At 41.6% G+C, this 11,067-nt stretch overlaps 2 protein-coding genes across 2 annotated transcripts; one reads left to right on the plus strand and one right to left on the minus strand.

Annotated features, from left to right (window-relative positions):
- Positions 1-202: 202 nt before the first annotated feature.
- On the minus strand, positions 203-5,330 carry LOC110914532. The gene is made up of 2 exons (XM_022159321.1): positions 3,932-5,330; positions 203-3,861 (listed from the first exon to the last, which is right to left on the minus strand). Exons 1-2 carry the CDS (start codon positions 5,328-5,330, stop codon positions 203-205), a joined length of 5,058 nt encoding a protein of 1,685 aa, XP_022015013.1.
- Positions 5,331-5,704: 374 nt separating this feature from the next.
- Positions 5,705-10,763, plus strand: LOC110914533. Its single transcript, XM_022159322.1, has 2 exons — positions 5,705-6,590; positions 8,389-10,763. The coding sequence occupies exons 1-2, from the start codon at positions 5,705-5,707 to the stop codon at positions 10,761-10,763; spliced, it is 3,261 nt and encodes a 1,086-aa protein (XP_022015014.1).
- The last annotated feature ends 304 nt before the right edge of the window (positions 10,764-11,067 follow it).

Genomic DNA, 11,067 nt, shown 5'->3' on the forward strand with positions numbered 1-11,067 from the left:
GGTAAAGGGTTACCCCGGTGAAACTATATATTCACAACCAAAAAAACACAAGTAGAGTAGAGAGCCTACACTAGTTCAATCATAGGACATGCCCTATGAAAGTAAAAACCAGAGAAAAACCAAACAAACGACAACCGAAACTGGACTAACAAACCACTAGGCTACAAACCTAGACTCAACAAGAAAAAATACAAAAGCATCATCAGCCGCCATCATCGTGCAGATCTGAAGCTTCAATATCCCAAGCCCTTAAAAGCTTTCGAACATTATCGCACTTTTTCAACTTTGCACCAATCAGCTTGTACCGCACTTGTTGTATAATGGTGTCACTTAATGATTCCGGGGGCCTCACCTGATTTCTGAATAATCTAGCATTCCGCTCTTGCCAAATGAAATAGGCCGTAGCAGCCACTATCAGTTTAGCAACGTAAACCGACGCCAATTTTGAATTGGATCGATCAAGTAACCAGTTAACAATGTCATCCCATTTAGCATGCACCGAACCCATACCCGCTTTTTGTCTAACCAGCAGCCACACTTGGGACGAGAATTTGCATTCAAAAAACAAATGGGTATGAGAGTCATGATTGGCATAGCATAACAAACAGCACATCATATTCATATTTTTCCTGCGCGATAAATCCCAACTCAAGATCTTATCTTGAGTAAGCAGTTTCCTTCGCATGATAAGCCATAAAAGAAAAGCATGACGCGGAATACACTGACCAAACCACACAAGACGGCACCAATCCACCTCCACAGCATGAAACCGAACCGAATCCCAAACTCTAGACGACGAGAACACATGCTTTTGATTACCATGACGCCACAAGACTTTATCCAACTTATTTGGCTGCAAAGAAATACCATCGAGCTGAATAAGAACCGGATACAAGTCCCGCCACGCAACCGGCCAGCTCCAAGACGTATCGGAATAGACATCCGACACCTTGGACTCCATATTAAAACCCGCGCTAGCAATCATCCGGGGAGAAAGAAACTGATCGAGCGGGCCTATCTCACTCCAATTATCGTGCCAAGCGGAGGTAGCCGAACCATTTCCAATCTCGGACCAGAAAAACTTCCTAACAATCGGCCGGAGCTGAAGAATCTTTCTCCAAGACCAACAGCAGGAAGCTGGAACTTTACAAACCCAAAAGCTTTTACCTCTCAACCTATAAGAGTGAACCCACTCAACCCAAACTGAATTACGCCTCGAAAGAATGCTCCAAATATGATTTGTCATAAGGGCGACATTAGCATCACTGATCCGACGAATACCTAAACCACCCTCATACTTAGGAACACACACCGTTTTCCAAGAAACTTTGGATCGGCCTTTTTGAAACGCACTATCATGAGACCATAAAAAGTTTCGCATCAAAGCCTCCAGCTTTTGAATCACCCGGTTCGGTAAAATAAACACAGAAGACCAGTAAATATGCATGGACGATAAAACCGAATTTATAAGTTGCAATCTACCTGCAAAAGATAGAAGTTTATTACGCCAGTGCATAATACGATTTTCAATCTTCTCTACTAACAGAAGACAATCCTTTTGGAGCAAACGGGTCGAGATAAGCGGCACTCCCAAATATTTCACAGGCAACGAACCTTCCTTAAAAGGCATTAACTTTAGAATAGCAGCTTTCACATACGATGGAACATTCGAGAAGAAAACAGTACTTTTCTGAACACTAGGTAACAACCCCGACATTTTAGAAAATGAATCCAGCGCCTTCATAATACATCTAGCTGAAGCAATCTCACCCTTCGCGAAGATAAACAAATCATCGGCAAAACACAAGTTGACAATTTGCTGACGTTCACATTTATTATGAAATTTAAACGAATTGTCAATCCTGACCGTATGCTGTAAGATGGCCGTAAGAACTTCCATGACGAGCGTAAATAAATAAGGAGAGACCGGATCACCTTGCCTCAATCCCCTTCTACCCTTAAAGAACCCATGAACCTCGCCATTAACACACACCGAGTACGATGTAGTGGAAACACATAACATAATCCAGTGAATCATTGTAGGATGAAAACCAAAACCCATCAAAATACCCTTCAGAAAGTTCCAATCGACAGTGTCATACGCCTTCTGAATATCCACTTTGAAAGCACATTTCGGAGGGCCAACATTACGATGATAGTTATGCATCAACTCTTGTGTAAGTAAAACGTTGTCCGATATTCTCCTACCTGGCACAAAAGCTGATTGGTTGATACTGACTATATCATTCAAGCCCACTTTTATTCTATCAGCTACAATCTTGCTAATGCATTTGTACAACACATTGCAACAAGCAATCGGACGATAGTCCGTAACCACTGACGGGGAGGACGTCTTGGGGAGAAGAACAAGAAACGTGTGGTTCAATTCCCTAAGGAGTTTACCTGTCACAAAGAAATCAATCACAGCATTCGACACTGCACTACCAATGATAGGCCAAGCACCTTTAAAAAAACCAGCAGTAAAACCATCAGGGCCCGGGGCTTTGTCTGACCCAATCGAGAACAGCGCCTTTTTAACCTCATCATGCGTAACCGGACGCACCATAAGACCCGAAACTTCACTCGATAATCTGTTTGTGAATAACTCTGGAGCCGGGCTAAGCGAAATGTCACCTTGATTACCCAAGAAGTTCTCGTAATGATTAACGAAAGCAAGCTGGACATGCTCATCCTCATACACCTTACCATTAGCGTCCCGAATAACACTGATACGACTAAAATGAACTCTATTTTTAAGGGACGAATGAAAGAACGCTGAATTCATGTCTCCGACCGTCAACCAGTCCACCTTCGACTTCTGTTTCAAGAACCGCTCTTCATCCAATAAAGCTTCCTGATAAGAACGGCGAGTAGTAGTTTCCTCCTCACTAATTGCCAAACTAGCCGGATTACTGTCAAGCTCTCGCTGAATTTGATCAAGTCTCTCACGTAAATCTTGCACTTTTCTATGCAAATTGCCTTGCTGAAAGAGTAAAACCCGAAGAGGAGACTTTAACATCCGAAGCTTCTTCACAACCGAGAACTGATACACCCCTCTAACATCCGTCTCCCAAATACGCTTCACAATGTCTAAAAATTCAGGCTTATGAACAAGAAAATTAGCAAACTTGAACGACTTGTGTTTAAGTTTCCCAATAACCGGAATTTTGAGAACACTTGGACTATGATCCGATAACCGAGCTGGACAAAAAACAGCCACCGCATTCGGGAAAAGGGTTAAAAACTGAGAATTCCCCATGACTCTATCTATCTTTTTCATTAAACCAATCCCCTTCTTTGGTTTTTGACTCCACGTAAAATGTAAGCCGGACTGATTCAAATCCAGCATCTCAATATCATTAACACACGCTTGAAAGTCTCTCATGCTAGCCGAAATTGACGAACATCCCATAGACTTATCTTCAAGATACAACGCTGAGTTAAAATCACCTAGCATAACCCACGGATCATTACGAACAAGCGACTTATGCAGGCCGAGGTGGTTCCATAACTCCCTACGAGAGATATAATAGTTTGCAGCATAAACGATAGAACAAAAGAGCATTTTTTTCTCGTGTTTAAAAAACAACTGCAAGTGCATAACCTGATCTGACTGAAAGAGCACCATAACATCAAACACTAACGGATTCCAACCAACGATAATTCTCGTACCTTTATTACAAAGAGACCCATTAGAAGTCCATCTCCACGACCGAAAGACCGCCTTACAAATTTTAGAAAGGTTACTCGGATCAATGTGAGACTCAAGAATAGCACATAAGCTTAAATTAACATCTTTGATAACTTGCCGAACCTCAGCTTGCTTAATGGGGCGGTTCAAACCCCTTACGTTCCAAGAAGCTATACTAACCATTAATAACCGACGAAGAAGGAGTGCTTGCCCCTTTACTATTAGTGCTTTTAAACGTACCTTGCCGTAGGTAATCATCAAGCTCATACTCGTCTCCTTCAACATATCCCTCCTCCACCTCATTCTCCTCCTCGTCTACAGGAATCTCACCCGAATTATTGCCATCCCCATCCTCATTAACACTAGGATCATTTAGAACCTCAAAAGGATTAGCCGATTGAAACGTGGGCTCAGACGACCCATTACCCGAAGCATGATTCTTCTTAGAAACCACAGGCCGATATTCAAACTTTGGTTTCGGCTTGTTGACCGGGAACCCCGTCTTCTTAGCAACCTTCTTCCCGTGAACTCCCGAATAACCCTCGTCATCAATCACCGGTTTTTTTCCAGCCCTAGTAGCATTACGAACACTACCCTGCTGCTTCGGTTGATTAGGACAAGTTTCGTTAGAGTGCCCAAATACACAACAATGGCCACATCTCAACGGTGACCATTCATACTCCACCGACATCGTCTCCTTAACAAAACCCTCCCCCTCCGGTTCAGGAATCGCTAACGTTATCTGCTCCCTTAAACTCTTCTCAGCCGAGACTTCTATTAAAGCTCTCGCATAGCTGCTCCTTCCCCACATATCCGAACACATCGACGATGTATAAGAATCCAATACTTTCGGCTCCCCAATCGTAGTCGCAATCAAGCTTAGCCCATCCTCCGTATAAGCCGCAATCGGAACATCATGAACTTTAACCCAAATCTGCACTTTCTTTACTTCCTTTTTTTCCAGTTTTGTAGTCGGGCTCCAAATATCTAGAAAAAGAGGTTGCGATCGAATAATCCATGGGCCATCTTTCAAAGCATTAAGCATACCTGCCTCCTCCGAGAACTTGAAGAAAAAAAATCCGTTCGCATTCATCATAGATTTCTGAACACCATACTTCTTCCAGTTATTACGGACAAAATAATCAACAACCGGGTATGCTACCCGATCACCCAGAAAATAACCATAAAGGGTATTAGCCATTTTGTTTTGAACTACCCGTACAGATTCCCTTGGAAGAACGACATCACATCCCTCCTGGATACTATCACTAGCAAGAGCACGAAAATTCAGCTTAACATTCTTATTTGCAAGTAACGAATCAGCATATGATTTAGTTTTTAAAACGCTGCCATTATCCGCATTAACCTCTTTGACCCCCTCTTGCCCATCCATCATTATATTCGGAACACTACAGCCCGGACCTTGATTCACCGGCTTTTCAATCGGAACCGGTATCGTAACCTTAGTTAGTTCATCAATAACATTAATCGGCTTCGGTTCATTGATAACAATACCTCTTTTCGGCAGCACCGTATTACCAACACTATTAACTCCACGAGTAGAAATACCCTTGAATTGCATCGCTGACTTTCCACGATCCCCTTGGTTACTTACCCCATGTTTTTTACGTTCATCCATGCTATAGAAAACAACTCTCTAATCTCAAGAAAAACTCAGACAACCATGCACGAGAAAAAACAAGAAAACCAGAAACCAACGAACGAGAACACAGCAGAAACCCTAAACTAGCAAACCCTAATCCCGGAATCTTTCAAAACCATATAGAGTAATCGGTTCAGTGAATAAACCCACAACGCTATACGATCTGATCAATAACCAGGAACTAGGGCGGCGAAAAAGCACAGAAACAAAAAACAAAACCCTAAAAATTAACTCAATCCCTTTGCTAACTAGTTCGAATTGAAGATGAGAATTCCCACTCCTCAATAGTCAGACTGTTATACAAAGATCAAGAAGAAAATTCTAGGGTTACAAGGAGGGACGTGTTCGCCATGCTGTATGGTTACTTCCTAGGGGACAGAGTTGCATATCCGGTTGTGGACTATTTTGTGAAGAATCAGTGGAAGAGGTTTGGATTACAGAAAGCAATGATGAATGCTAATGGGTTCTTTTTCTTTAAGTTTGCTGATGAAGCTGGTATGTTGAATGTTCTTAAAGAAGGTCCTTGGATTATCCGATCTCAGCCTATGTTTTTGCATATTTGGTCTCCTACTTCTAAGTTAGAAAAGAAGGAGGTAAAGAAGTTGCAAGTGTGGGTTAAAATCCATGATGTTCCGATTGCTGCGTATACGGAGGATGGATTGAGTATGATTGCTACGGCTATTGGTGAGCCTAAGATGTTGGACACGTACACTTCTTCTATGTGCACAGATAATTGGGGAAGGAGTAGCTACGCGAGAGCGTTAGTAGAAATTTCAGCTGAAAATGGGTTTAAGGAGGAGTTAGTTATTGCAGTTCCAGAGTTGGAGGGGGAAGGATTTAGTAAAATGATTTTGTCCGTAGAATATGAATGGAGTCCTCTTAGGTGTGCACATTGTAAGGTGTTTGGTCATTCTGATGATTCTTGCCCGAGACAGCCTAGGAGGGCTCCTAAGGGGCCGATCACTGGTCAGAACAAACAAGAGGGTAGCAATACCCGGAAGCAAGTTAAGCAGCCGGTTGTAGACAAAGAGGGTTTTACGGATGTGGAGCGCAAAAAAGCGGCTAGGAAATCAGGGTTTCCTGTTAATAAGCAGAAGCAGAAATTTGAATATCGGCCGATTGGATCCAAGCCGCATGGTGGGGCTACCACCTCAGGTCCGCCATCTAGTGTCAAAACGCACAATCCGTTTGATGTTCTATCGGATAGGGGTAAGAATGTGGGTAAAAATGGTGAAGGTCAACTTGACCAGCAGGAATCGGATGAGGAGGAAGTTGAAGAAGTCTACAATGAAACTAGTGCATTAATGACATCGGGTACTCATCCTTTCTCCTCGACAGCAGGGGCAAGCACCTCTTCGACCAAGTTCTCGAATGGATAGGCTAGCTGTGTTTCGTCTGAAGGGGCTGCTGTTTTGTGGCTATTTTATTTTTGATGATGGTGGTTGAGGGTTTGTTTTGTGTTTTTGCATTAGTTTGTCTACTAGATGTCGTGTCATGATGTATAGTAGACTAGGTTATGGGGTGTTATTGGTCTTTGGTTTTTGTTTTGATTTACATATATGGGGCATGTCCTGTATATGAACTAGTGTGGAACATATCCTCACTACTTGTACTTAATTGCGGTTGCATTTTAATAGAATCACCGGGGTAACCCTTTACCCAAAAAAAAAAAGACATTCATTAGCACTGATCAAGCCAACCAGTGTTAGGTTATGGTACCATAGGATCTGACAAATCCCGTTACTTTACTACACCCATGGTTATGTGTGGGGGTTGTGGGTAGCGACTGAATCTGATGTTTGTTAACTTACCCTTTGGTTGTTTGTTAATACGAGAACGAGTTGAACGATGGACGAGTCACAAAGGTTTGAATGTTGTTAACGAGACGACCATATATAAGTTTTCACAATTAAAACGATGACGATTTAAACGATTTGGAAACGAGTAAACGATTGGGAACGATTGGAAACGATTTGGGAACGAGTAAACGATTTGGGAACGATTTGGAAACGATGTTAAAGATTTCGATAAACGATTGGTTTTTGGTTAAGGGGCTGTTTGATAGCCTCTTAATGGTCATTAAGAGGCTATCTCTTAATAGAACTATTAAAAATTTTACCAATGAGAAGGTAGAAGAATGTGACATGTGATGATTTACCATTCAGAGGTTACCTCTTAACCATTCAGACTTGAGGTTACCTCTTATTCATTCAGAGGTTTTAAACCATTAAGAGGTAGCATCTGAATGGTCATTAAGAGGCTACCAAACAGCCCCTAAGTGTTTAGATAACAAGACGGGGGTAATGTGGTGAAAACATGGTAGATACGCCGTTGGTACTTCTTATATATAAGTGTTTTCATCATATTACATATCGTGGCATTATTTAGTTCACTTGGGTAAACGATTTTGAAACGATGTCACACAACGATGTTTTTCTAAGAGATATAAACTATTCGAGTTTTTAACGAGTTTTTACAAGATGTTTTACAAGTTGGTTTTCTAAAGCAAATGTTTTTGGGTTAAGAATCATGGCTACGAGGTTTTATAAACTATAACCCGCTTGATTTGAGTTGGTTAATTAAGTTGCAATATTATACTCTGTTCAAAACAAAGTTTTTAATAAAGTATTGCAACACTTAAACTAGCCATGAATTCGACACTCCTATAAAACCTATGTACTCGCCAGCATTTCTTTGCTGACTAAGTTTTTACATAAGTTTCAGGTGTTGATGCTTGAATGACTACTAGGATGCATGCGTCACATAGGATCTGGACGAGGCCTTAGTGACATAATAATAGTGATAGACGATGTAAAACTTGTTTATTCTATGTTAAGACAATTCAATGTTTAATATTATCAATAAAACGAAACACTTTTGTATCCATGGTTGTGAAACAATAGCTTCTGTTGCAACACTCCCCGACGTTTCCGCCACGGTTTGTTGTCCTACGTGGTCGGGGTGTGACAGAAGAAAGTTGGTATCAGAGCCAATGGTTATAGGGAATTAGGTTATTAGTAATGCTTTGACCTAGACTATAACTTTAGGACCCTACGGCCGGTTACGGAGGAGGAAGTTAAAAAGGCGATGTTCTCCATTGGCAATGATAAAGCTCCGGGTCCGGATGGTTTTACGGCTGCGTTTTTCAAGAATGCTTGGCCGCTAATTGGTAATGATATTGTTAATGCCATTAAAGATTTTTTTGATACTGGTAATTTGCTTCGGGAGCTGAATCATACGCTTATAGTTCTTATTCCTAAAGTGCCAACGCCTATGGTTGTTACTGATTTTCGCCCGATTGCTTGTTGTAACGTTCTATACAAGTGTATCAGCAAGATAATTGCTGATAGGATAAAGGGAGGTTTGAATGAGATTGTTAGCATTAATCAATCGGCATTTGTCCCGGGCAAGAAAATTTCGGACAACATCTTATTAACGCAAGAGTTAATGCACAACTATCATCGAAATGTGGGGCCTCCAAGATGTGCGTTTAAGGTTGATATTCAGAAGGCGTACGACACGGTGGACTGGAGGTTTCTGAAAAGTGTGCTTCGTGGGTTTGGGTTTAACGATAATATGGTGAGGTGGATCATGATGTGTGTTTCCTCTACCTCATTTTCGGTTTGTGTTAACGGAATGGTTCATGGGTTTTTCAGAGGTAAACGGGGGTTAAGGCAAGGGGATCCTATCTCTCCTTATCTTTTCACTCTTGTCATGGAGGTGTTGACGGGTATTCTTCAGCACTCTGTTCGGATAGATTCCTCCTTCAAATATCATAACAGATGTGAAAAACAGCAGATTATAAATCTTTGCTTTGCGGATGATCTGTTCCTTTTTGCTAGAGGGGAAGTGAACTCGGCCAATTGTATTATGACCTCTCTTTCAAAATTTTCTAAGATGTCGGGCCTAGTGCCTAACAACCAGAAAAGTACGGTCTTCTTTTGCAATGTGAAAGATCATGTTAAACAGGAGATTCTGGACATTATGCCTTTTGTGGAAGGTACGTTACCGGTCAAGTATTTGGGTGTCCCTCTTATTTCCTCTACGCTTAGGTACAGTGATTGCCGTGTGCTCGTGGAAAAATTAGAGAAACGTATTATGCACTGGAAGAATAAATTGTTATCGTTTGCGGGGCGGCTTCAACTGATTATCTCAGTTCTCTCTTCAATGCATATTTATTGGTCCTCTGTGTTTTTGCTTCCTGTGCGGGTTGTTAAGGAGCTTGAAGCTAGAATGAGAAATTTCTTATGGTCTCAAGATGTGTCGTTCAATAGAGGTAAAGCTAAAGTTTCGTGGAAAGTGGTTTGTACTCCTAAGTATGAAGGTGGTTTAGGCATTAGACGGATTGGGGATATGAATAAAGCCCTGATGGCGTCTCATATTTGGAGTATTGTGATGAAGCGGGATTCTCTTTGGGTCAAATGGGTTCACTCTTATCGGCTTAAAGGAAAGAATTTCTGGGTTTGCAAAGCTACTTCAAATTCTACTTGGTCATGGAGGAAAATCATTCAGTTGAGGCATGTTATTCGGAAATATGTTTGGTCCGATGTGGGTAATGGCCGTGATACATCAGCTTGGTTTGATTTTTGGAGTGATTTAGGCCCTCTTGGTGATTTTCTGTCACCAAGGACTATTACGGATGCTGATTTTCGGTTAGATGACACTGTTTTCAATATTTTCTCTAACGATACTTGGAATTGGCCTGTCGCATGGAGGGATCTTTTCCCTGTTCTTATTCAGCTGGATCACTTTCATTTAGACCCGTCAAAATCTGACCGATTGCTATGGAAAGATGGGAACGAATGTCAGGACTTCTCTTCGTCAGCCGTATGGCACTCGGTTCGTCATAGAGAATCAGAGGTTGATTGGAGTGGTATTGTTTGGTTTGCTCAATGTATCCCTAGGCACGCGTTTATGATGTGGCTGATTATGAAGAGAAAGCTCCTTACTCAAGACAAGATTCTGCAGTGGGATTTCTCAAGGCGGAAAAACATGAATATGATGTGCTGTCTATTGTGCTACGAGAACTTTGATTCTCATCAGCATTTATTCTTTGAATGCAAATTTTCGGACGAAGTCTGGAATATGATTCGGGGTAAAGTGGGTATGGAGGCTGTGTGTTCGAGATGGGCGGATATCACCGAGTGGCTATGTGCTCGCATTCGGTCAAAGAAAGTGGAGATTTATGTCGCGAAGCTTCTAGTTGCGGCTGCTGCGTATACGATTTGGCAAGAGCGGAATGCTAGACTATTCAGAAACCAATTACGTCCACCTGAAATGGTGAAGGATGCTATTCTGAAAACTGTGAGATACAAGCTGATGGGAGCTAAGCTGAAGATCAACGCTAGGGTGCGGAAGCTGCTTGGGGATTGGGATGTTGCAACTGAAACGAAAGATGACGGAGGCTAATTAGTTAGTTTATTTGTAGTTTCGGTTCTGTCTAGATGAGTGTCTAGGTGTTTATGTCCGGTTGTTGCGTTCGGTTTCTTTTGGTTTTGTTTTACTGGCTTTACTTTCATGGGGCATGTCTCATGATTGAACTGGTGTAGGCTTTCTACACCACTTGTTCTTTTTTGGTTGTGAATATATAGAATCACCGGGGTAACCCTTTACCCAAAAAAAAAAAAAAAAAACTTTAGGACCCTAACACAAGTTTACTTGTGTTTAGATTTTTTTAAAACAAAACCATCACCTATCCTTAGGTGATAACCAC

This window comes from Helianthus annuus, chromosome 15 (genome assembly GCF_002127325.2).
Source record: "Helianthus annuus cultivar XRQ/B chromosome 15, HanXRQr2.0-SUNRISE, whole genome shotgun sequence".
NCBI lineage: Eukaryota > Viridiplantae > Streptophyta > Magnoliopsida > Asterales > Asteraceae > Helianthus > Helianthus annuus.